At 44.0% G+C, this 25,626-nt stretch overlaps 9 protein-coding genes across 9 annotated transcripts; 4 read left to right on the forward strand and 5 right to left on the reverse strand.

Moving 5' to 3' along the window:
- Positions 1–63: 63 nt before the first annotated feature.
- On the reverse strand, positions 64–1,812 carry TRUGW13939_07936 (uncharacterized protein; the record flags this gene model as incomplete). The annotated part of the gene is made up of 4 exons (XM_035491072.1): positions 64–370; positions 454–1,067; positions 1,161–1,475; positions 1,546–1,812. The coding sequence occupies 4 exons, from the start codon at positions 1,810–1,812 to the stop codon at positions 64–66; spliced, it is 1,503 nt and encodes a 500-aa protein (XP_035346965.1).
- Positions 1,813–2,957: 1,145 nt separating this feature from the next.
- Positions 2,958–3,749, forward strand: TRUGW13939_07937 (uncharacterized protein; the record flags this gene model as incomplete). The annotated part of the gene is made up of 2 exons (XM_035491073.1): positions 2,958–3,456; positions 3,502–3,749. The coding sequence occupies 2 exons, from the start codon at positions 2,958–2,960 to the stop codon at positions 3,747–3,749; spliced, it is 747 nt and encodes a 248-aa protein (XP_035346966.1).
- A 1,210-nt stretch (positions 3,750–4,959) lies between these two features.
- TRUGW13939_07938 (uncharacterized protein) lies at positions 4,960–6,829 on the forward strand (the record flags this gene model as incomplete). The annotated part of the gene is made up of 3 exons (XM_035491074.1): positions 4,960–5,091; positions 5,178–6,365; positions 6,416–6,829. The coding sequence occupies 3 exons, from the start codon at positions 4,960–4,962 to the stop codon at positions 6,827–6,829; spliced, it is 1,734 nt and encodes a 577-aa protein (XP_035346967.1).
- A 596-nt stretch (positions 6,830–7,425) lies between these two features.
- TRUGW13939_07939 (uncharacterized protein) lies at positions 7,426–8,985 on the reverse strand (the record flags this gene model as incomplete). The annotated part of the gene is made up of 1 exon (XM_035491075.1): positions 7,426–8,985. One exon carries the CDS (start codon positions 8,983–8,985, stop codon positions 7,426–7,428), a length of 1,560 nt encoding a protein of 519 aa, XP_035346968.1.
- Positions 8,986–10,008: 1,023 nt separating this feature from the next.
- TRUGW13939_07940 (uncharacterized protein) lies at positions 10,009–11,493 on the forward strand (the record flags this gene model as incomplete). Its single annotated transcript, XM_035491076.1, has 1 exon — positions 10,009–11,493. One exon carries the CDS (start codon positions 10,009–10,011, stop codon positions 11,491–11,493), a length of 1,485 nt encoding a protein of 494 aa, XP_035346969.1.
- A 991-nt stretch (positions 11,494–12,484) lies between these two features.
- Positions 12,485–13,437, reverse strand: TRUGW13939_07941 (uncharacterized protein; the record flags this gene model as incomplete). The annotated part of the gene is made up of 4 exons (XM_035491077.1): positions 12,485–12,559; positions 12,617–12,688; positions 12,739–13,095; positions 13,186–13,437. 4 exons carry the CDS (start codon positions 13,435–13,437, stop codon positions 12,485–12,487), a joined length of 756 nt encoding a protein of 251 aa, XP_035346970.1.
- Positions 13,438–15,792: 2,355 nt separating this feature from the next.
- Positions 15,793–17,642, reverse strand: TRUGW13939_07942 (uncharacterized protein; the record flags this gene model as incomplete). Its single annotated transcript, XM_035491078.1, has 5 exons — positions 15,793–15,855; positions 15,906–16,038; positions 16,168–16,340; positions 16,405–17,541; positions 17,601–17,642. The coding sequence occupies 5 exons, from the start codon at positions 17,640–17,642 to the stop codon at positions 15,793–15,795; spliced, it is 1,548 nt and encodes a 515-aa protein (XP_035346971.1).
- Positions 17,643–20,978: 3,336 nt separating this feature from the next.
- TRUGW13939_07943 (uncharacterized protein) lies at positions 20,979–22,598 on the forward strand (the record flags this gene model as incomplete). Its single annotated transcript, XM_035491079.1, has 3 exons — positions 20,979–21,730; positions 21,866–22,046; positions 22,095–22,598. The coding sequence occupies 3 exons, from the start codon at positions 20,979–20,981 to the stop codon at positions 22,596–22,598; spliced, it is 1,437 nt and encodes a 478-aa protein (XP_035346972.1).
- A 476-nt stretch (positions 22,599–23,074) lies between these two features.
- On the reverse strand, positions 23,075–24,848 carry TRUGW13939_07944 (uncharacterized protein; the record flags this gene model as incomplete). The annotated part of the gene is made up of 6 exons (XM_035491080.1): positions 23,075–23,302; positions 23,406–24,140; positions 24,196–24,255; positions 24,306–24,318; positions 24,384–24,732; positions 24,788–24,848. The coding sequence occupies 6 exons, from the start codon at positions 24,846–24,848 to the stop codon at positions 23,075–23,077; spliced, it is 1,446 nt and encodes a 481-aa protein (XP_035346973.1).
- Between the last annotated feature and the right edge of the window lie 778 nt (positions 24,849–25,626).

The following is a 25,626-nucleotide window of genomic DNA, read 5'->3' on the forward strand; positions in this document are numbered from 1 at the left end:
ACCCTTCTTAGGGGCAAAAAAAAAGAATTTTGTGACTCTCTCAGTCCTATATCGTGAGGGTTATTATACGCGGGATCCGTTGCGGCCCTCCGTATGATTAATAGGCGGCAACACATCGTTAACTGTTTCGTCGGTGCCCTCCAGATCCTCCTCAACCGGAACGTGGTCTTTGATCTTCATCCAGATTACGGGAGCAGCGATAACGAGCGAACCAGCTAACAGAGCCCAATTACTAGCAAGTTCTGTCATGTACGCCGGCTTTGTTGAGTCCCACGCCCACATGACGCCAGCACCAGCGGACTGAATACCCTTATAAAAGCCAACATAATTGGCACCCTTCCGTCCTGAATTGCTGAGAGCTCCAATATACCTAAATTTATATTTGTTGCTACCGTCAGAGTTCTAACACTTGATGGAATAGTTATTCTAGGCAAGGGAGGAGGAATCACATACCAGTATACCGCGCCCTGCCAGACAACGTCGTAGAATCCATAAAATATGTACAAGAACATCGGACCCACATAGCCGGGGTCAGCCCAGTCCTTATAAATGTTGACTGCTGAAAGACGAGTGTATTGTGTCTGGAACCTATATCCGCCACCATAAATGACCATAGTTAAGGCGAAGAGAATGATAAGCATCATCCGAGCACGGACAGCACGGCGAAAATAAGTCATGTCCGATACCAAGCCAACAAAGACTGCCCCGAGAATATGAGCAATGTAATAGAGGAAGGTATTTAGTGCCTTGGTACGGGTGTTAAAGTAAGCGCTATTAACCGAGTTTGTCTGGTAGGTAATAAACCAGTTGGAAGACCAGAACATGGGGAAAAGCAACAAAACAGTCGGCTCACTGCGGAGAGTTGTCCAGAGCCCGATAAGCTCGGTCTTCCAACTGGGGTTCTTCATGAGAATAACTCTAGACCCATCTGACCGGACGACCTTCTTTGCATCACTAATGAGAAGCCCAAGAAGAGCTCCCACGAACATAAGGACAATGAAGACGATATAAACGGCGCTTGATACGTCGACCTTGGTTGTCGAATGAATGCTATTGGCAAGGACAATCTGACAAGGTAGTTAGTAACTGGTAGATAATGACAGTCCCTTCCGTGGGGAGCCGCATATATAGGAGGGAAGATATCAAAGGGATGGGCATACCAGACTGCCAAGGCACGACCCAACGTTGAAAATTGACCAGAAAAGAGTAAAGTAGCGTCCTTTTTGTTGCTCCAACGGATATGACACCATAATCGTGCCTTGGGCAGTCCATAGCAGACTAGAACAAACGCCTAGCAAGAAGCCGGCAAAAATATTAAATCCGGCGACGGGTTTGTATAAAGACACCAACACGCTAATGACATAGATACAATACCCTATGCCCCCAAAGGCGAGTGTCATTCGCAGCCCAAGCCGGTTCACGATTGAACCCGCACCGAAGCTGACGACAGCAGACGTTGCATACAGAGCAGTGTTCTATCACATAACCCATGGTTAGTACGAGTATAACTCTACCTCAGGATAAGAATTTTGTACTATTCCTTACCATTTTGTCCACCAGAGTTGTATTCGTCAGTCCCGCACCTCCCATGCCAGTAAGGGCATTATACATGCCAGGGCAGAGAAAGCAGATGGCGCCAACCCAAATCAGCTGGAATAGAGGCGTTACATACCAACCGTGGATTTTGGAGAAGATCGTGCCCTTCTTGAAGCTCTCCTGACCAGGAGGTGAAACCTCGCCTGCAGTGTTGAGAAGTTCATCTTTTGTGGCCTCGGTGACCATCGGGAAAGCAGCTTTCTCCGTGGATGACATAGCGAAGAGAAATTTGCGTGAGATCAAGTTCAAGGTTGCGTTGTCGTGTAAGTAGGAAAAAGCAAAACGAAGGACCTGGCCTAAATCTTTCCCCCCCCCCCTTTGAGGATGGAAATCTAGATTTATGCCCACATGTACTTCGGAATTGGGAGACTTGTGATGAAATAAATCACTTGATGTTATACCGTAGCAAATCACGCAAGAGTTGGTAATTATAGGGTTTTCTAATGGCCACAATTTCTGCTGTTATTTTTCTTTCTCTTTCAACTACCAAGCAATCACGTTGGGATAACAAACATATGTTTTATATCGACCATGCTCTCGCAGGACAAGTGTAGGTTAGCGCTCATCACGCCATTTGTATCCGAATTATCGAATAGTAGCGCAGGTCCATAGCTGTTAGTCAGAGACAAAAGCGGAGGAGTAGCAAAAGAGCTGGAATGACAAGATAGTGGGTCTCAACCAGATTCGGTAATCGTGACCGACTGCCGCTACCCCACGCGATCAATGAGATTTGCTAGATCTCAACCAGGTTCGGTAATCCTCACCGACTGCCGCAACCCTATCGAATCGTTTCAGGATCAAAATAGGGATTCGTAATCGAGAATAGTTATGAGATATGTAACATGTGAGTATTGTGCAATTCTGATGAAAATCTCGCTTATACTCCTAGGCAGCCATACCCAAAATCTAGCTTGAAGGAAGGAGGCGTGACCAAGAACGCAAGACTACTACCAACCACACCCCTGCAGCACACATGAGCTACCCCATACTTTTACGGGCCTCTCGTATCGCCATTAGTGGGTGTTGATGCTATCTGTTGTTGGATTTAGTGCAGCACATGTCATTTTAGCTTCCTCGGAAACATTCAGTTGAAAAATACAAAGCATAGGAGTAAAATGCAATAAGTTGTAAACAGAAACCACAAATAATAGCGCATTTTTTCGACATGTATATGCATGCTAACATGGTTATGGCATCTATCTTGTCCACCACCATGTCAGTCAGGGCGGGGAAAATCTCTCGTTGAAAGTATACAAGGGAGGATTGTCCTGGTGGTTTTATATTGTGACCCTTGTCTTATTTGCAAAAATTCTTTCCTCACCTATAGCTCTTGCATCCTTCACCCTTCCTTATACTTCAGTATGGCCCGAATTTTTATGTTTGTTGGCGTTGCTGCGCTTGCACTGGCTAAGATGGCCACGGCGAACTACAGACTGTCCGATTCGCACGATACAACCAACTTTTTTGACGGGTTTGAATTTAAAAATGGCACCGGATCGGACGGGTTTACTCAGTATGTCGATGCCGAAACCGCAGAGGCAAAGTCCCTGGCAGGCATTCGGAACGGGATGGTGTACCTAGGCGTTGATAATACGACTGCAAACGCCACTGATGGTCGAGACTCTGTCAGGGTCATCACCCAGAATACATGGAGTAGCGGGCTTTTTATCGCCGATATCGCCCACATGCCAGGCGATGAGTGTGGCATCTGGCCGGCCTACTGGCCCAACGGCGGTGAGACCGAGATTATCGAAGGCATCAATCTGCAGACAACTCCCATTATCACCTTGCACTCTGGAGAGAACTGCACCGTCAAAAATACAGGCTCGGCCTCTGTCTCAGTCCTCACCGATGACGATTGTGACAGTATCACCAGCTCCGGCGGCTGCTCCTAGACGACTACAGATACTCAGGCTTACGGGGATGGCTTTAACGCGGTCAATGGCGGCGTGTACGCAGAGTGGACAACGAGTGCCATCTCGGTTCGGTTCTTCCGCCGTAGCAGCATCCCGACGGACATCACAGGAGGATCTCCAGAACCAGACACTTGGGACACGCCGTTGACCCGCTTCGTGGCCACGGGCTGCAACTTCAGTACTCATTTCACAGGCAACGACATTGTATTCAACACAAACCTGTGTGGCTGGGCGTAGGTAACAAAATTCACCGATGCATTAGGAATTGTACTAACACACACACACACACACACACACACACACACACTAGGGGAGACAACTGGTCATCAATTCCTACATGTAGTGTGAAGGCTTCAACTTGTGAGGAATATGTCGTCCAGAATCCGGACGCGTTTTCAGAGTCGTATTGGTTGATCAACTCTGTCAAGGTGTATGAATGGAGTGATGCTATACTCACGCTCACGCAAAAAGCTCAAAGGAGGACTGAGACCGCACTATGTAGCAAAGAATGCAGATCTTGTAGAAAACTATCTACACTAGCCAAGCAATTCATATCAAATATCTTGCAAAATTCATGCAACGTAAACCCTATTTCTATAGAGGTGGAAATTCATCTCACTTGGCATCCACCTGCAGCATCAAGGTGACTTTTCAACCGATAACCATGTTAATAGCAAGACTAAGAATTACATACCAAACTCTGCCAACTTCGGACAGGCGGATATCAGACTGCCCTAGTCTATACACGAGATAGAAAGTCGCTTTAAACACGACAAGTACAGAGGAATACTTTCTGTATGTGTATTTAGAGATCGTACAAGTAAAGTATAGTATTTGACATGGGAAATTGGGTTGTCCGTCACTACGTACGTGTCCCCCACAATAGAACTTAGTTACCGACTAGTTATGATGAATTTACGACTCTCACCACTTTAATTAGCAGCCAGGTTTTTAACTAATTACAGCATCTTAGAGTGGAGTATGGATGGAGCAATAAGGACATGTGCCATCTTAACTTCGGTCGCGTGCTTTACAAGCTATAAGGTGCAATTCTGAGCTTTTCCTCCTTTGTCGTGGGTCTATACATGCGCACGTACCGGTACTCTCGCTGTTGGCGTGCTTGCAAGCGTCCTGCAATCTATACCCCGTATATTGCATTGACTGCTCAAATCACGACATGCTCCGTAGGAGGTAACTAGGCCCGTTAATGAGATTCGAATCTTTGCAAGTGTAACCTTACGGTATGTGCAATGTTACAGTTTCTTCTGTAGGATCGCGATCGCGTTTCGTGCAAGGGCATGGCCAATCCCCCCCGACGACATTGGCCTGGGTGTGGAATTGCATATCTAGCCCGGTGGGGTTGGATTTGTATATATATCAATCATGCATCTGCACAGGTTCCTCTGGAAGATTTCAAACAATTGACTTTCTATCCATTCGATTCATCATGAGAGTCGTTGCTCTCCTTTCCCTTGTCGGCCACGCCGCGGCCATATGGCCTGCCCCTCAATCTTTCACCAACGGAAGCGCTGCTCTTTGGCTCGCAGAGGATTTTCGAGTTTCGTACAATAATCGGACCGTAGGTGTCCATGGGAAGCTATTTCCACTCTAAGGCTTTTTTGTTATTATTTTTTTACCACAGAATCTAATGATCTCCAATCACAGCTCACGCAACGCATAGGCAGTACCAAATCAATCCCAACAGAGATCTCAAGTTTGGATATCGTCGAGGCTGCCGTGCAGAGGGCTCGGGAGTCTATATTCCAAAGCAGTATTGTTCCTTGGAAGTTCTACCCCCGTAATAAGCTGGACCAAATCGAGCCCTCCGCGACTGGCAACTCAAAAATTTATATACAGAAACTCCAAATCACCCAGACCACAATTGACAACAATTCAACATTCAAGCCTATCGCAGGTGAAGTGGATGAGGCTTATAACTTGACAATAGGAACGGATGGAGCAGCAACCATCAAGGCAGTATCGTCTATTAGTGTTCTCCGTGCTCTGGAGACTTTCACCCAATTATTTTATTTGCATTCGGGCGAGGGCACTGGCGTGTATACTAATCTCGCCCCGGTTAGTATTAGTGACTGGCCAAAGTTTAGCCATCGAGGCTTGAACTTGGATGTTTCCAGAAACTGGTTTCCAAAGGAGAACATCCTCCGGACCATTGATGCCCTTAGTTGGAACAAATTCAATCGTCTCCACATACATATAACCGATGCACAATCTTGGCCCCTAGATGTTCCTGCGCTGCCAGAGCTGTCTCAAAAGGGCGCCTATCGGAGCGGGTACTCCTACACGCCTCAAGATATCAAAGATATTCAGATCTACGGAATCTATCGTGGTATCGAAGTTATAATCGAGATTGATATGCCTGGCCACACAACATCTATTGGATTCTCACATCCAGACCTCATCACAACATTTCGTTATCAGTCATGGCACGATTATTGCTCTGAACCGCCTTGCGGACAACTGAAGCTAAATTACACGCCGGTATACGACTTTGTCACCAAACTGTTTGATGATGTTCTGCCCAGGGTCTCCCCATATTCGGCATATTTCCATACTGGCGGGGACGAGATTAATACCAACGACTACCTTCTGGATGACACTGTCAACTCTAGTAGCGTCTCTGTCCTGACCCCCTTAATTCAAAAGTTTATCGATCACAGTCATGACTTGGTAAGGAAAGCAGGTCTAGTACCAATTGTCTGGGAGGAGTTGCTTATCACCTGGAATCTTACCCTCGGCAAAGATGTTGTGGTTCAGACCTGGCTCGATGATGCATCTCTAAGCGAAGTAACCGGGCGGGGACACAAAGCTCTCTTTGGGGATTACGAGAACTGGGTTAGTGAACTGTCCCTGTGAATTGTTCGCCAATCACTGACTATCTCTAGTACCTCCCCTGTGGTTACGGACAATGGTTCAACTTCAACAACACTGATGCCGCAATTCACTATCCATACACTGACTACTGTTCGCCGCTTAAGAACTGGCGAGTGATATATGAGTACGACCCAACTGCTTCTCTATCTGCTGATCAGTTAGCATTGGTCCTCGGGGGCGAGATTCATCTCTGGGCTGAGCGGAGCGATCCATCAAATATGGATCAAGTGATGTGGCCACGGGCAAGTGCCGCGGGAGAAGTACTGTGGTCTGGACGTCAAGATCCAAGCGGGCAGAATAGGAGCCAGATTGACGCAGCTGTGAGATTATCTGATCTGAGAGAGCGGATGCTGTTGCGGGGAGTCGGCTCTGAGCCGATTCAGATGGCATATTGCACACAGTATCAGGGAGATTGCACGTGGTGAGACTTCGAAAGCAAATTCTTCCAATCTAGTTTCCGGCGATCATCTATACCATTAAACTCCCACCCAAGTACATACATCTCCTGAAATAGATCAAATATTACTTGAAATATACGCAAATAGCATAGGTTTTTTTTTTATAAAACCTTTTTGCACTATACTAGGAACGCCAGTAACATCGTAAAACCCACTAGCAATCGGTTCAAGAGGCTCCCTCATGTTCATATAATAACCGAGCGGAATAGACTGTATATCGAAATGAAATGGTTCACGAGGGGCTGTCCTCTCTTATACCTAGTTAGAAGGATATGTGATTGCCTAGAAAGGAGATGTTGAATGGAACAGTGGACTACCTCGGTGAAAAAAATGCATTGCAGATAATAGTAGCCTCCAAGAGCAGCTCAGGTTGTTAAAATGAATACAAGGTATGTTGGTCCTAGAATGCCGTTGAAGGCTTTTGGATGCAGTAGTTAAGAGAAGGTAGGAGTTTGTTCTGTCTGTGGTCGGCACCAGGGTGACTGATCCACCAGACAAAGTGCAAGCTATGATAGTCTGTGAAGCAATTCTAATTTTTAATGCGTGAAGCAAAATCAGCTAGTCTATTGGATTGTAAGTTTCTCATGAGCCGTTTCATCCCCGATTTCTGCCATCTTCCTCTCTAATAGCCTCGTCATTTCGACCACAACATCCTTATACTTCGGATCTGAATAGCAATTAAACAACTCGAGCGGATCCTCCTGACAGTCAAACAATTCCCACTCCCGACAATCCTCACCTCCTGGCCGGGCCCCATCGACGAGCAAATCGTCATTGTACCAATAAATCAATTTGTACCGATGATTTCGCACTCCATAGTGGGCATACGCTTCATGCTCAGCATCATTATGCATCCAGTACCGGTGGTAAGCCAGCTGATCCCAATCGGCGGGGCAGATGCCCTGTAGAATTGAGCGAAACGTCTGACCCTGCATACAAGTCGGCGTGGTTACACCGGCAAAGTCCAAAAACGTGGGCGCAAAATCCACGTTGCAGACAATGTCACTGCAAACCGAGCCAGCCCTGATTTCCCTGGGATAGCGAACCATCAACGGCATCTGGAAACTTTCTTCGTAAATGAACCGCTTGTCAAACCATCCATGCTCACCAAGAAAGAACCCTTGATCCGATGTATAGACGAGAATAGTGTTCTCTGCTAATTGGGGATCGGAATCCAGCAGCTCGAAGATTCGGCCGACATTGTCATCAATGCTCTGAACGGTACGGAGATAGCGTTGCATGTAACGCTGGAACTTGAACTCGGCCAGTTCCTCTTTGCTATGAAAGCGGAAGACAGTGCCATCCTCGTTGTCAATGAGCTTCATCATTCGAACTTCTTCGTCCGTGGAAGGGGCGGGAATTTTCCGCTGTCCACTAGACACCTTCTCCCCGACTTTTCTTCGATCACCGTCGGGCTGCGCGAGACCAAGGTCCTTGTATGTCAAGTCTTCGGCAACTCGCATCTTGGCAATGGCGGCAGCCTTCGCTCGATTCTTGTATTCATCCGAAAAGGTGTCAGGTAGCCGGATAGGATCTTGATACAGATCCTTGTGCTTCTCGTGGTAGTCCCAGCTCCGATGCGGTGCCTTGTGGTGGCACATGATGAAAAACGGCTCAGATTGGTCTCGCTGCTTGATAAAATCGATAGTCATATCTGTTATGATGTCCGTCGCGTATCCTTCTATGACGCGAGTACCGTCGGGACCGATGAATTCGGGGTCGTGGTATTCGCCTTGGCCCGGCAGGATGGACCAAAAGTCAAAGCCCGTGGGCTCATGTAATTTCCCTTCCCCCAGATGCCACTTTCCGATCATGGCGGTTTTGTATCCACCACTTCTGAGCTGTTTCGCGACGTTCGGAGTGTGTCGCTGGATTTTCGAATGAAGGGACATGACACCGTTTACATGGTTGTGCGTGCCAGTCAAAATGGCTGCTCGTGATGGCGTGCAGATACTGTTTGTGACATAGCAGTGGTCGAAGAGCATGCCCTCGTGGGCGATCCGATCGATGTTTGGCGTCTTGTTAATCCCGGCGCCGTAGCAGGAAATGGCTTTTGAGGCATGGTCGTCCGCCATAATGAAGATGATGTTGGGTCGCGAAGACCCTTTTACATTAGTGGCCATGTTGTGATCTGAATAACAGCAGAAGGGTTGTTGACAGTCGTCGAAAAACGAAGCTGGTGCAATTCCATTCGCAATATTTGCAATGATATTTTAACTGGGCGGTATCTTATGGTCCCCTCTTGGATTACGGTGCCCATACTCCGACTGTCCAACGGTTGGATCACTGAGTTTGGCTAGATAAAACATTTCCCCCTTTTAGGTTGGTTAATTTTACTAGATGACGTTGTGATGTTACTAAGTAGGACGGCTATCGGATGGACTAGCCGCATTCGGGGGGCCTTCGGATGTCGGCGCTTTTTCCCTCACGTGGCTTAGTCTCCCGCTAGTCAATAGACAGCCTCATCTTCCATCTTAGTTACAACTATGTACTCCGTACTGTTGTCCACTTTTTCAACACCCCGTTCTACTCGTGGGCCCGCCAATATCATAATTACCTATTAGCTATTACAAATCGTTGAACACAGCGCGGTTGGACGTGATTGACCCCCGCCTAATCCAACATATCTTGTCTTGATTGGGAAGACATGTCTAACCTCCTCAGCAGAAGATTTCTGCCTACGAGATGCCGCCAGCTGACCCATCAATATCACCCTATTTGTCTGTTTTCAGATCGCGGACTCCTCGAGTGAAAGTCTGCCGGCAGTGCCGAGCTCGCAAGGTTACCTACCCACCCATTCTGATTAATATGATGGAACCGACCGCTAATATGTGTAGGTTCGTTGCGATGGTAAAATCTCTTCTTGCCACAACTGCGAGCGCCTAGGCTTCCGGTGTTCCTTTGCTGCGCCTGGCGAACCGCCCCAAGTGGCTGCTGATACAATAAGACCAGGCCGGCTACGAGGCCAAAACCCCTGTTCACAGTGTCGAAGGCGGAAGATCCGCTGCTCCAATACGCACCCGAAATGCGCCAACTGCACCAAACACGACCGGTCATGTTCGTATTTTACATCCAGGCAATGTGACCGAATTTCAGAGAGTGATGGAGAACACAATCTAGCGACTGTGTCATCCCCGGAAGATCACATGTCCCTTCCTGCTACTACTCCACCGGAATCAGTGTTGCTTGAGGGCAGCAGTAAAGAGAGGGCCGCGGGTGATCCGTCTCATGAAATAGCGACAGAACTAATACGCAATTTCTTCAAGTATCTCTATCCAGTGCCTTCTTATGCGTTTTTGCATCCTTCTACGACCTTGGCTAAATACCAGAAGGGCACATTAGAGCGACCGCTGGTTCTAGCCATTTGTGCCTTGACCTCTTTCCACGTCGCTGGCCCCAGTTATTTGGCTGTCGGTCGGGAGAAGAGTGATGAATGGGTTTCGAACGCGGAAGAGACCATCTGGAGACGCGTGGAGCACCCATCAATGCCTCGTTTGCAGGCTCTGTTACTGATTATCGGCTATCGAATGGCGACGGGGGGATATGAAAAGGCATTCATGTTGACTGCAATAGCAGCCCGCGCGGCATCTGCCATGGGTCTAAATCATGAGCACATGGACTTGGACCCGATTTCGGGAGAGACCAGGCGCCGCACCATATGGTGCTTCAAATTACTAGAGTCATATTTCTCCATCGGACTGACAGAATTTGAACTTTGTTCATTCGAGTGCATCTACCTACACCCGCCCTCAAACGAAGACTCTTTTGGTTTGCTATGTCCACCCGGCACGGAAGATTTTGCCATCCATATATTAAGAGATCAGAACGAACAGGGGTCGTTGAATGTGTGCATCTGTTTGGCATCCATTCGCAGGGATATTATGAAACTGACCCGGGAGCTTGCTGTTTGCACCGAGCCTTATTTGCACCTCAAAGCTGTGACTGGGGGTCTCGAGAAAGCTCTCTTGGAACTTAAAAAAGAGATGCCAAACCAAGCAGCGATCCCAGAGGCAGATCTGAAGAATTTAATTCAGAGCCCTTGGCTACCACGTCACATTATGATGGTTACCTTATGGCATGGGTGTTATTTTGACCTATATCGTATTTTCCTCCCTGGGTACCCTGAAGCTCCGCCTGACGTGGTGGTGAGCACCATTGACGCGAACTTTGTTCAGACAGCGAAAAGGGCATGTATTGAACATGCGGTGGCAGCTGTCACCTTGTTTTGCGACTTAGACCAGACCTGCACCGAGCCACGGCTACTTGAACTGGCTACCGGGGTGTGCGTTTACCATGCCATTCGATTGATCCTGTTTACAGCGCATTCCTCGACTGAACCAGATATTATTGATATCGAGTTTGCTGTGCGTCGAGCGGAGGTATGCCTGGCAGCTATCAAGCGGTTTTTCCATGGGCTAGCCTTGGCACAGCCGATCCTCAACGACATTGCGCGATTGATCGAAGCATGCTCATCAAGTGATTCCCCCACAGATAGCCTTTCCGTATTCCACCAAGTTAATCATGGCCGGAAGTCTGACGCACGGGTTTTGTCCGCAGCGCAGCCTCGCCAACGCTTGGCTGTCCACAGTGTCTTACAACAGGCAAGGTTCCACACGGAGGAGCCCCTCTGATGGAGAAGTAACTATCTTTCGTGTGTGTGTCTTGTATTACTCATCTCCAAGCAAGTATAATAGCTTTCACTAAGTCGTGAATAATTCCCATTTCATTCATTATTTCTGCGTTACAATCTCCATGCTAGACGGGTCATGTGACAGTCCTGATCCATGGGACAAAGGTGCGGGTGCCTGAGGCTACAATATAGACTTTTCGTGGACTATTCCAGTAAATAGCCCTAGGGAGTACTTAGTTAGGAATAATCTTATAATAAAGCTAAGAAATTATTATATCCGCACTTCATAATCCCAGTTTCCAGTCCTTTTAATCTGTACTCTAAACTGCTCCGTGGGATATGATTTTCTGATCCCACAGCTTGACTAGGGAAACAGCTGCTTTGAATCCCCAGTCCGTGCTCTAACCCAATTCAAATCTAGATATTATTTTTAATAAACCATGACGATAAGCTTCTGTATCATGGTACTTACTAGCACCAAAAGTATCAGCTCGGTAGTGAAGGTCACTACGGGCGACGTACAGGGACAACCACGAAACGAAGAGGGAAATCTTTCGTTTTTAGGGATTCCTTTAGCAGCGCCACCAAGGACTCGTTATACAGTAGACTAAACATAGTATATATTTACTGAATCAAATGTTATGTATGCACCAGCCACTTTGCTAGATCGAGAAGTAACGATGTCACGATGATGCGATTTTGGGTGGAACCATGGAAAAGGGAGCGACGGACATAGATAGCCTCAGATTATCCTTTTCTTTCCCTCTATATCGAAATATTTTGTATGTGAATCACTCTTGAAGTAGGCGACTAGATTTAGCCCGGGACATAGACTTATTTGTTCAACTAGTGAAAGGTAGAAATGGCAACCTAGATTTTGAAATGTATTAATTGAGTTTTTGAATTTCGATCTTTCAACGTTAGATATAAATTAACAATACACATCCTAAATATTCACAAGAAAAAAACTTTCAGAAATATAGTCGATTGACTTATTTCCAAAGTAGAACTGGTTTGATAGTACTACCAGCTTTCATATCACTAATAGCAGCTTCGAAGTTTTCGACCTGAAGATCCTTTAGCTATTATTGAAAGGGTAAAACTCATTGATTTGGTGCGTTTACCTTGTATGTTTTCACCAGCCGGTCAATAGGGAATATACCAGACTTAAACCACCTTATCATCTGAGGAATATGCTATGAGATCGTTAACTGGAGGCGCTTCAGTTCACGCTTGATAATCATACCTTCCCTGGAATTGCATCACCCTCCATGCTTCCAACGAGAGATTTTCCAGACTTGATAAAACCCACTAAATTCCCGATGTTGAACTCCGCATCTAAGGGTGGAGTACCCAAAAGAATCATTTTACCATTATCTGCAGTGAAATCCAGACCATCCTTACATAAGGCCGGAGAACCAGTAGTGTCAACTGTAATTGTTGGACCATTACCATTGGTGATTGTCTGTATCTCCGCAGCAAGGTCAACAGAGTCAATAGATGTATTTATCACATGGGTAGCTCCTAGCTCTCTTGCCATCTGTAGCCTTGTCTCATGCAGATCAACTGCAATTATGGGCGAGCATCTGCAGATCTTAGCAGCCTAGATATAAATCGGCTATTAGTTGACGTGATATAGAAAAATTTTTGGGTAAACGTTATTTTCAACCGGGGAGGATTTGCAGTAACTGACCATAATAGCCGATAGACCAACCGCACCAACACCCATGATAACCACAGAGTCTTCTTTTCTAGCGCCTGCCAACTTGGTAATAGTAGCAGAACCAGCCTGAAAGCTACATCCCATTGCAGCATAAGCATGCATATCACGCTCCTCAGTAATCAAGTGAGAAATATTCACAACTGAACTCTCAGGAACATTCGAATGATTTGCAAAGCTTGACTGGCCAAAAAAGTAGCCAGGAAGATCCTGTCCGCCAGACATCTGATAAGCAATCGTCGCCCCATAATTTTCGACCGCAAAATTGGTGCAGTAACCTGGATGCGAATTTGAACATGGCTGGCATTTTCTACATGACGCAAATGATAAGCTCACCGCATCACCTACCGCAGCAATGCGTACGTTTTGTCCAACAGCACGTACCCAGCCAACTCCTAAATAAATTATCACTTAAGCTGAAGTAAAGATTCGGACTACCAATCACCACGGCGAAATATAGATAGAATTACTAGAGCTGTGCTTACCCTCGTGGCCAAGCACTCTTGGAAATGGGCCAAGAATGCCTTCATAGGTCTCGGCAAAGAAAAGATCAGTGCCACAAATGCCGGAAGCGACCATTTCAATAAAAAGTTCATTCGGCTGTGTTTCTCGGAGAAATACAGACTCCAGTTGGAATTTAGCTTCGCCATTTTTCGGGCTGTAGCTAACGATTGCCCGCGTCTTCATTTCATTCAATTTCGCTATCTCAAGCCCAGAAATGATCGTAGTGATGATGAGAAGACCGATGGGAGACAAGAAGGATAAAATATTTGTTACTGGCAGATCCGACAGAGTAAATGTACTTGGAAGCATAATTTAGCTGAATTGCATTGATTTAGTTGTTGGAAATTTCAAGTATGTTGTAAATAGTCGATGGGGTAATACTAGCGTGGTAATTACTAGTGCTTTTCATGAGAAAGATTCAAAGCCACTATGTGTTTTTTGATCCACATTGAGTTGGTTGGGACTAGGTACAAGTGGCATTTCGTGGCCCACCCTGTCCTATATCTGGGACTTGCTATAGCAACTGGAACAAAGTTTGAAGCCAGAATCTGTCAAACGAGCCGCAATTGCGTTAGTCAGACATTACTTGAAATTGCTGTCCATCAATGTTCTTTTCTTATTACTGAAAAGGCCCGTGCTATTTTATTAAGGGGAAATTTCCTCAATATTGAATATTTTAAGCCCTCGCTCTCCAGCACTCTTTGATTTGATTGGTTGATGCGTTTTCCAGTGGTTCACCATCCAATGCCCGCGTCCCCCTTACAAAATCAAACAAAACTTTCACTTTCAAAGTATTATAAAATCCACGTAATTATTTTATACAGTAAATTTCCCGCAAAAAACGCGAGTCAGGTGGGGACTCGCGTTGGCTGTGAACCACTGTCTGTTGGAGTTGAATTTCGTCGCGGCATATTAGATATTTAGATTAGACCTTACAGTGTCGACACTGGTCTTAGTGTGCTGGGTGGGTTACCTGAAACCTCATACAAAATGGACATTTTTTAAGGACTGGAGATCTCAACGTTCTATTAAGCAGCCTTATGTATAGTTTCAATATTATATAAAATATAGTATAAATAACCAATCCATAAGATATTAACCTCTGTAAAGCTATATTAAAGAAAATTATACCTATATTAATAAAATACAGAACTAAAATACAACTATGACTTTCTAAAAAACTATAATTATTATTTAAGTTTAGAATAATATATTAGACTTTAAAATAAAATTTTTTAATAAAACTTTGAGACTTGTGTCCTAAAAAGTGGCTATTTTATATGGAATTACAGGTAGCCCGGCACGCGTGTGGGTTATTAACTTATTCCATAAATCTCCAGGATGAGCTATTGACTCATAGGAAAGCAATTGCAATGTACTACTAATGTTCAGGTCCCATATTCTGAGCATTCATGAGTCAAGATGCCAACACTAAGGGTTAGTTACTAACTTATGTTGAACTGTGTGAGTTTGGTTTTTATTTCTAACAATAATAATAATGGAGCTGATAACACTCATAGAAAAGAATATTATGTCAAGACTATTGTCTACTGGCTGTACTTGTGAGGTCCATATACTGGCCCCACTCACAAACACAAAAATCAATGTACACACAGCGAGATCAGTTTCCATATTGTCTCTGCATACTTTATGCTGGTACCGATAGAACTTGAACATATTCATTATCACAGAACATATTCTAAATCAAAGGCTTGTTTATATCTGTTTTGGTCTGTGACTGCCTCTTTTGATTCAATTGTTTCTATAGGAGAATCTTCAAGATTCAGCGATATTTAGTAGTCTTCATTGCTATGGCTGACATTGGCCACTCATCCCGATGTTTCAAGTTTAATAGAGTCTATCGGATTTTTTTACAACTAATTTAATTAGAGGTCATCTATTCTCTGATTTGGTGCATGGGGATCAGCTATAAATAATGAATTACTGAGGCAAGATATGTCGCTCATATAATCCAGCAACATTTAGACCGACCGTGTATGAATTGAAAAATCTAAGAGGCAGTAAGTATAATGTGAGGCCTACATATCTCGAATACACATGAGCAGTTTGCAAGTATTACTGCATATCTCTCCTAGATAAGAATTCACCCTTGTCTCCTAGGCTACTCGATAGCCCATCCTGATTATCTACATATTGGTTTTGTTTGGCTCTCGAGACATCAAACGTACCATAAGCGGTGTGTTATCCCAAGCCACAAAGGCGCGCTGTTTCATATCCCATCCAAAACTCCCTTCACACAACTCCATGTCAAATTTCCATAGAGTCTTAGCCAGGATCAGACGTAACTCTGCAAGAGCCAAACTGTGATTAGATGGACTCGTTAGTTTGTGTCCAGGTGATATGCATTTCCGGATCAAGCAAAAATGAAGACTTATTAAAACTACACGTCTTACGGCAGAGAAAGGAGCTTCAGAGGTTCATAGAACTAACCTTCTTCCGAGACAATTCCTTGGGCCAACAGAAAATGGCTGCAAAATGTCTTTATTATCGTTCACAAATCTTTCACCTCCCCCCCGCAGCCAGCGCTCCGGAATGAATTCATCCGGATCAGTAAAATGGTGAGATGATCTGTAGGATGCCCAATGAGGAACGGATACAGTCGTCTGATGCAAGAGATTAATGTCTATATAGTATTAATCGGATTGGATAGGTTTATGGGCAACATACCCCTCCCGGTATATAGTGACCTGAAATGATGGAACCCCCAGACGGCACGCACCGTGGCATTCCAAGGGGTGCAGGCGGACGAATGCGAAATGTTTCATTTATAACAGCATCAAGGTAAGGCAGTTGCGCCAATTTCGCAAACGATATTTCCGACAAACTTGAAAATGATTGTCGTATCTCATTGGTGAGTTTTGTATACGAATCTTGGTTGGCTAGCAGATAATATGTGCAACCAGACAGTGAAGTTGATAGTGTTTCGCTCCCAGCTAAGACCAGAAACGAAGAATTCGAGTCTAGTTCTTCTTGAGTTAACGATAATTCTCGAATTTTTTTGCTGGCATGAACATGAGAGATAAAATCAGGATAGTGACCTGATTCTTGTCGAGCGAGTCTCTTTCTTATCTTTGACAATCCAAGTTGGAAACTTTCTCTGCGCCTTCTTAAGATGTCTCGATAAAAGAAGAGCGCTATAATTTGTATTAAAGGCGCAAGAGTAGGCAAATACTTTGCTGAGCTAATGACTGGCCAGGCCTTGATAGTATCAATTATAACGCGTACCCATGGATGGTACTCGCAGTTTTGTAGACAGCTGAAAGATTCTCCAAAGATGTACTCTGTCATAAAATCAAAGGTAACGAAATGAAACCATTCCAGAATGTTAGTAACTCTGCCGTTGGTTGTTTTTGCTCTTTCGTCAAGTCTGTCAAGAAATAGATCGACATAGGACTGAAGGAGAGGCTCTTGATCTTTTAATGCAGCATCTGAAAAAGCGCGCGAGATAATCCGTCGCTGACGTTTATGAATTTCGTCCGTCGGGGCAACCACAAGGTTTGGGACACCATTTCTGGAGACATTATAGAATCTCATATCCTTCAAAAGGCTTGGTTTGCTTGATGAACGGGCACCATAGATCTCCATCCATGCGGTCACATCTCGAAAGCTAAGCTCATCAGGAGCGATCCGCACTACATTCCCGTAACGGTCGTGAAGGGCCCTTACAAATTGAGGGCCTGTGCCTTGTACATATGCCGTGATGTATGGAAGACGTGTTGTTGATGCCAGAAAAGGCCCTGGGTAATCTCGAAGAGGATGGAAATATCGGTTATATATAACGCTCAGAATAAAATAAAGGACTAGCTGTAACAAATATCAGTCGGTATTAAATTGAATATGGGAGCATGTGTATATGTACGCACCGTATAAGCAATGTATTGACTTGCTTGTACTAAGTAGCCCATTTTGTCATGCCTTCCAGTATAAGTAATAGGTAAATCACGATGTTGGAAAAAAAACCGAAGTCTACCTGTAACGTCTCTGCCAATGAAGGAAAGTCGTTTCAATCTATGCAATTTCAGAGCAAGAAAGTAATTGTCAGGTGGGTGACAGCTTAGCGGCCCATCACCATTCGCTTTTAATAATTTCGGATGAAGCCGGAATTTAAAATAGACCCAAACCATAATTCTAGCGAACTAGACTACGGCGAATATGTATCTTGGATATCCCATTTTTTGGACGTAACATCTTGATTCTTGTAAGTTTGAGTAATCAAAAGCTCCACAAATTAACGTCCTATCAATACAAACTTAGGTTGAAATACGAACGATATTTTTGAGTTTACAGAAACAGTACCCCGTACATGAGCATATAATTTAAGAATAGTGTCGTATTAAGGGCTTCTAGTCTAATATAAAATAGGGATTGATGCGCGCACCACCCTCCCTTCCTAAATCGTTGTAGCTCTGAAATTAAATTTCTTAGTAAATTCTTAGAGGTTTTGATTACCAATCCCGGTTTAGGGTCTATCCCTGACTATTATTTGTAATATTCAAGGCTAACATTTTCTATAAAAATACACATAAAGTAAAAAATATAATATTAATTGATTTAATCTAAGTTTTCTACTGTCCTCTAAGTCTTTATCTTTAGTAATAATAAGAAATTATTAGTTAGCCTTAATAATATGAAGCTGGATTAATATTTTTTATCTAACGCTATATTATTGGTCTTTTAGTGTTGAGTAGGGTATTAGGATAGCATAGAAAGCTAATTGAAAATTCTTTTATAAAAATTCCTACGTACTAATTGGAAAGTTATTGTGAAGTAAGATCTTAAGATGGTAGTTTTAGGGGGCTACTAAGGATCTATGTTTTCTATTTAAAGTTAAATTAGTCTTTATCTTAGGATTTAGAGGCTATATATTACTGCTTTTAAAGACTAGGTAATCAAAACCACTAAGAATTTACTAGGAAATTTGATTTTGACGCTATGATGGTTTAGGAAGGGGGTGGTGCGCGCATCAATCCCCATATAGAATTTCCAATTTTTGGATCTAGCAAATCTAGTGTGGTGTTCTGCCACTATGAAAAGGTGATCGATTATAAGCGAAGTCATTTGGACTAGCGATCACATGATACAAAGCCGATTTACTGGATATCTCAATAAAACGTACTCAGTTCAAGGGCATTGATTATTATTAAGGTTTCATTACATGTTCGAAAAAGAATTACGGAAAGGAAAATGTGGCATAGGCTAGCTAACTTATTGTCTCGCGTTTGGGCAAACGCTTCAAATAGAAGAAAAATGTATCCTGGTACAAGATATTATCCATAGCCCCAATGACAATGTCTTTGCCTAGATATCGAAAATTATCTATAATCGGGTGGTCATTGTATAAAACAGCAGCAGATACAACCCCACGAAACTTCACTTCTCTCACCTGAATCTGAGTCAGTGTCAATTCAAAATTTGTGAAATAATAATAGCGATTAAAAAAGGGGGAGAAGGGATCGTCTTCAACTTGATTTCTCACCCGTGCACGTCCCCAGTCTGTTAGGACAACTCTAGAACCATTCTCATCGGATACCATCACTGGATCGACATTGTCCATGCTGTAAATATTCTTCCCTACCCAACGCATTTCCGCAAGCATATTAACGCCTGGGTGGCCAGTATCGATTGAAAAACCCTGCCATTCGCCGTGAAGAAAGCCCGGCTCTACAGGTTGGAGTTTATCGTAAAACGATAATACCTGCTCAGCGTCAAGCTTCTTATCCTGCAGGATCAGCATTAGCAGAGAATCCTCTGGCCTTTTTGTACTATTAGCAAAATGATTGATTTGTCAGGGATACAGCTGGGATCATATCTCACTTAGCATCCATTTGGGGTTTAAAATCGAAAAATATCTAGAACGGAAGACTTGCTGTGTTCTACTACTTGTTGCATTCCTCTTGTCCCATTTAACTTGGTACGACTATATAAGTGTTCTTATCGACCTCGGCCTTGGGAAGAGGGCCCAAACCGGTAGTGTCTAATATGTAGTAGACTCGCTACGTACGTAGTAGTTTTTCCTAGTGGGTCCTTAGACTGCTTCCCCGACTCAGTGAGGTCTGAGATAAGTCGGTCCGAGCACCTGACTATGTTGGGAACGCTAGCAAATTTTTTTGTTTATTAAGAACGAAACAGTGAAAATTCCGTGTTAGGCTAATAACGATTTCGGTCAAAAGCATATCAAAGCTTGGCTGAGCTTCGTAACTCCGCGACGAATAAAACCATCCAGATATTCAAAAAGCAACAAATACACGAGGGAGGTATTTAAGCGCGTATTAGACAGTTAGAGATGTAATTTATATAAGCTAAAATTCCCCATTGTTCGCCAACTAAGGCGATAGTCAGAGAATTGACAGTTTGACTATATATAAACAAATGGTGAGCTTGACAATATACCAGATAGCAGCAAACAAAGCCAAGGCTATCTATCTACCGATTAAAATGAACATACGACCAAGAAGTTTAGATTTGACTAGAAACCGAGGGCGCAATAAAATTCTCACCCTGATATAATACGTAGAATAAATAGAATCTTAGAATTACGTTATCCACACGTCTCAAGGTCATAAATTCATAAATTCATCCTAAAGTGATTTAATCACGCAAGCTCTGCTGAGGCTAGATTAGATACTTGCACACAGTACAAGTTATTTGTAACTGAGTTTCGACGTTCCATTGACTAGTGCATTAGCAACCTTTATATTGAGAGTGTGGTTAGATCAACACGGATCAAAAATTTCGTTTCGGAAATGAAAACCCTTCACTTCATAGTTTGAGAAGATATTCCGTGGAACCGGACCCAAATATTAGACCCCCGTGTGGATGCTGTCGCGCTCTGACTTGTATATTTTACGAGTCGTGGGGTATGTGAAGGTTCGTATGTAAAAGAATCGTTGATTACAGAGGATTACCGGACGAACAACATGTACCATACTTGTTTTGAAGTACAATGGGTAAGTAATTGAGAAAATACAGCATACGACCCAACACATCACTATATGGATTAATCTTTCGAGGCGTATTTAATGTTTTACTATGCAGAGCTGGATTCCTTAAAGCCCCTCTTATTTAAACCCCCCTGTCTCACTTGGTGCCTTGAAGACGTGCATAAAAAAAGCAGCTGATCTTTTCATTCCCTGCCACTTGTAAGTATAGGAGTAACACCATTATATACCAGTTGCATTTGAATAAAACGACATGCTGATGGACCGAGCTAGCATAGTCAATAAATAAAAGATCTTTCCACAATGCAGTCTTTCCGCCTTCCACCTCCCAAGGCCTTGATTTTTGACCTTGGGGGTGTTTTCACAACATCAAGACTGGACTCCGTTCATTTCGAAACCGGAAAAAGTACTATAAGTTTCGATAGGTTGATTAGAACCTCGACCTGGATGAATTACGAATGCGGGAAAATAAGCGAGGATGAATGCTACAGTACATTGTCTGAGTTATGCGGATTCCCAGTGGCAGAGCTCTATGATGCGATTAAAAAGGGCCGCGCGAGAGCAGATTACGACGAAAGTTTGATCTCATTTCTTTCAAAGCTCAAAAAATCCCATGGGGATTCTTTGAAAATCCTGCTGATGACGAATATATCGCAGCCCGATTATCTGGCTCTGAAAGACAAGTGGGGTCCGTCTTTCTGGTCAGTGTTCGACCGTGTATTTACATCATCAGAAAATGGAGTGCGCAAACCCAGCCCTCGTTTCTATCATAAGGTCCTTCAAGAGCTCCGTGTATCTCCTAGAGATGCTTTCTTTGTTGATGATCTTATTGAAAACATGATTACGGCTAAGGCGATTGGCATCCGCGGATTACTGTTTCAAAGTGTCCAGCAAACCATCTCAGTACTGACCAATCTGCTGGGTGATCCGGTGGAAAAAGGCCGTGCATGGCTCAAGGCCAACGCTAGAAAAATGGATACAACAACAGACTGTGGTGCTATTGTTGTCAAGGAAAATTACTCACAGCTTCTAATTTATGAAGCGACTCGCGACTTGTAAGTTCGCCTTCTTCACACTACATTGTTATATATCCACAGAAATTGACGGAATCTCTCAGTGACCTAGTATATTTGAAACGTCCAGAATGGAGGTGGAATTTCTTTAGTGGTATTTGAACTCTTGGCTGCCAGCATGTTGAAACCTATGACTAAATTCATGAATTCAGAGGAGCCAAAATTTACTACCAGGAGGTACCCCGACGACCTGGATACAACCTCACTTGCGTTGTCTGTCTTGGAATACGATGAAGAGACAATCCACGGCCTCCTTGATGATATGCTTGGTAATATCGATGACGACGGCATGATAGAAGTAAGTTTTTGATCAAACCTTGTAACTACGCAGAATTGACTTTACTAGTTCTACTTCGACCCATCACGGCCAAGAATTGACGCTGTGATATCGGTCAACGTCGTCACGTTATTTTGTAAATATGGGCGACGTTACCAAGTTCAAAGTACCTTCCAGTGGATCCACGACATTTTGTTCCACCACGCCTATCTTGATGGAACTCGTTATTACTCCACCCCGGAATGGTTTTTGTACTATGTCAGTCGACTGATTGAGGAATCAAATGATGAGGTCGTGACTGAGAAATTTCACGGACTTCTCAGGAAGCGAATTCAAGAACGGGTTGGTAGTGATGGTGATGCACTATGTCTTGCTATGCGTATCCTAGTATGCAAGAGAGTTGGACTCCTGTGTCCATTTGAAGTGGAGAAACTTCTTTCTTTACAGTGTGAGGATGGGGGCTGGGAACAGGTTTATATGTACCGATTTCCAGGTGTTGACAAGAAGCTGGGCAATAGAGGAGTTTCTACTGCTTTGGCTTTGAAAGCCCTTGCAGCTGTCTCACACCATTGATTTCTTGATGGGATAGCCCAATCCCTCTTTCCCTGCTTTTTTTTCTGACCGTGCTGATGTTTAAATGCTATATACATGAATAGTTAGCGTCACTGAGCCTTGCTGAGGTGCTAGTTGTGGAAATTGCATAGATATAAAGTACCGACTAAAATATAGATAGAAATAAATACACTTTTACACATGTCTACTAAATATTGGTATTCGTATGCTTTGGTCGAGCTAATATCCTCAGCGACATGACAATGCTGATGTGTAGTGTCACATTACGGTATGAGGGATTGAGTCTGATCTGCTCGATGTCTGCTTCTTAACCTTTTGAGGGCTGATTTGGGAACTGAGTAGGGTGACAAGGGTCTAGTAAAAATCGAATTGACTTGACTTAAGAATTGCGTTCAGCTGATGATATTGCTCTATCTTTACTAGTGGTAGGTAGGAATATTGTCACCATTAGCGATGCTCTACATATGTAATCACAATTAACTGTCCGGAATCGGATGATCAGCCGCATCCACTCCGGCCTTCCATCGAAATTTAGCTCCAGGGTGATCTGCGGGCAGTCCGTTTTCTCCTTTGACACCGTAAAAGTTCTCACGGTATGTTCCTCCCTTGACTGTATAGTCGTCCCAGAAAACGCCTCGCAGGCGAAGCTCCGGGAGAAGTAACTCTGCGATTTCCGTATACGTTCCTGGCTTGACAGCATATGACTTTAAGATCAGAGGATTAGCCATCAATCTCATGCTAATTGCTTCAAAAAAAAAGGCGATACAACAACATAAAGGGGGAATTAGAAAATAATATCTGACTTACGAAGTTGAAACCATCCAAATCTGCAACCTTTACCCATCGTTCTAGCTCATTAGCAACCTGTTGTGTGGTACCAACAATAGTAGCACAGAGACCGCCGACGACAATTTGTTCTGCCAATGTTACCTTCGTCCACTTCTCCACACCAGGACAAGCCTTTGACCAGCCCTCGACGATGGATCTGATTCCATTGCTTTCCACATAACGTAATTCCTCATCATCTCCATATTTGCTAAGATCAATTCCAGTCCAACCACCAAACAATGCTAATGCACCTTCCTTTGACCCAAGACCTATAAACTCGCGATGTTTCTCGTGAGCTTCTTTCTCCGTTCGCCCAATTATAGGACAAACGAGTGCGAGGAACTTCACATTTTGAGGATCACGACCAAATTCACTTTGCGCCATTGAGCGAATGTCTGCAATGTTCTGGGCAAGCATCTCGGGCGAGTGGCCTGAAACAAAGACCGCCTCAGCATGTTTTGCGGCAAAGCTCTTTCCTGCCTTGGAAGTGCCAGCTTGCAACAGCACAGGGGTCCTCTGAAGGCTGGGATTGCAGATATGCGGTCCCGGTACACTGTAATATTTCCCAACGTGGTTGATTTCCCGCACTCGTGTCGGGTCAGAAAAGACTCCTTTTTCACGGTCATAGACGACAGCATCGTCACGCCAAGAAGACTCCATCAGCTTATACATGACATCCATATACTCCTCAGCAATAACATAACGCTCATCGTGCTGGATTTGGCTAGGTTCAGCTCATGAGATGTAAACTGTACTCGGGAATACGTACCGAAGGCTGCTCAGTATAGCCAAGATTTCGTGCAGCCGAGTCTAAGTAGCCGGTGACTATCTAAGTCAACCATTAGGTAAGTTTCTTAAAAATTTCAGCTTTGGACTAACATTCCAACCCAATCTACAGAAAAGCTATCAGCGATGTTACTGATATACATGGTATGAGCATCAGGAAGGAGTACGTACCTTCCGCGCGACATATGGTCGACGGTGGACAGCCTTCGAGCTAAATGATACGGCTGTTCATACGTTGTTGTAACTGTTACGCTGAAGTTGATGCTTTCCGTAGCCGCAGCCATTGCTGAAATGACTGACAATGGCTCGATATTTGGAAACTGGGCACCGGCAGAAATTGAGGGGGCAAAATTACGAGGACCTTTGTAGATTTCGTAACCCCCAATTGTGTCTGCTATGAAGATACCGTGGAATTTAGCAGCTTCCAAGGTCTTGGCGAGATTAGCCCAGTGGTGAACATCGTGAAACTCCGGGGATGTATCGGCCGGATGTCGCCAGAGTCCCGGAGATGGGCCACTAGCTATTGAAAGCAAAGTCAGCATTGGATAGACTTATAGATCCAGGCAACAGCTTACGTGACATGAGAACCATGGCGTTGATGATAAGCTGTTTGCGGGGGTGGTCCGGACTCGCCATTTTGGTGGCTTATTGTGGTCTTTGATAAGCAAGTAGTTCAAACACAAATCTAGCAAAAGCTGCGTCTCTTTTTTATAATTTGGAAATATGTAGCGTTTATGTAGTCTCTACAATGTATGCATTATGACTAGCTCAACTACGGCGGCTCCTATGACTTTATAGCTCCACTCTCGATAGGCTAGCACCATAATGGCTAATTGTGCTATAGCTTCGCAATTTGCCATGATTGTGGATCAGAAAACTAGCCCTTGTGGCCATAAAAACGAGGTTACGTTACGGACATGAGAGATGTGCGTATGGCCAAGGAATGATGGTACAGAATCTTGTCTCCATTATTGAACCGGTCTGGCGCTACGGAGAGCCACCGATTCATGTTCTATCGCATTGTTGACTAGCATCACTTTTGCGAGATTAAATTTCTTAATTTGATATTAATTTTTCTTAACTTTATATCGTGGGGCTAATATACATAGTCATATCTAAGCTTTAAGGTCACCACCCGTTTGATACTACATAGATACGTATCGAGTACTTTATACAGAGTACCGTATTGTATCGATACGTCGTTATACCGTACGGAATATGCGGGACTTTCTCAAAAATGAGCCACCTCAAGATTCTGAGTCAAGAATAATGCATCTAGGCCGATCAACTGCTCACACAAAGCTAATGACATGGAGCAGAATAATCACCTACACTCATTTCATACTTGAACCTATGAGTCGTATCACTCTAATTCTTATTACTGCCCCGTCGCATTGGAACCCAATAAAATCCT

The sequence above is a fragment of the Talaromyces rugulosus genome, chromosome IV, assembly GCF_013368755.1.
Source record: "Talaromyces rugulosus chromosome IV, complete sequence".
Classification (NCBI taxonomy): Eukaryota; Fungi; Ascomycota; class Eurotiomycetes; order Eurotiales; family Trichocomaceae; genus Talaromyces; species Talaromyces rugulosus.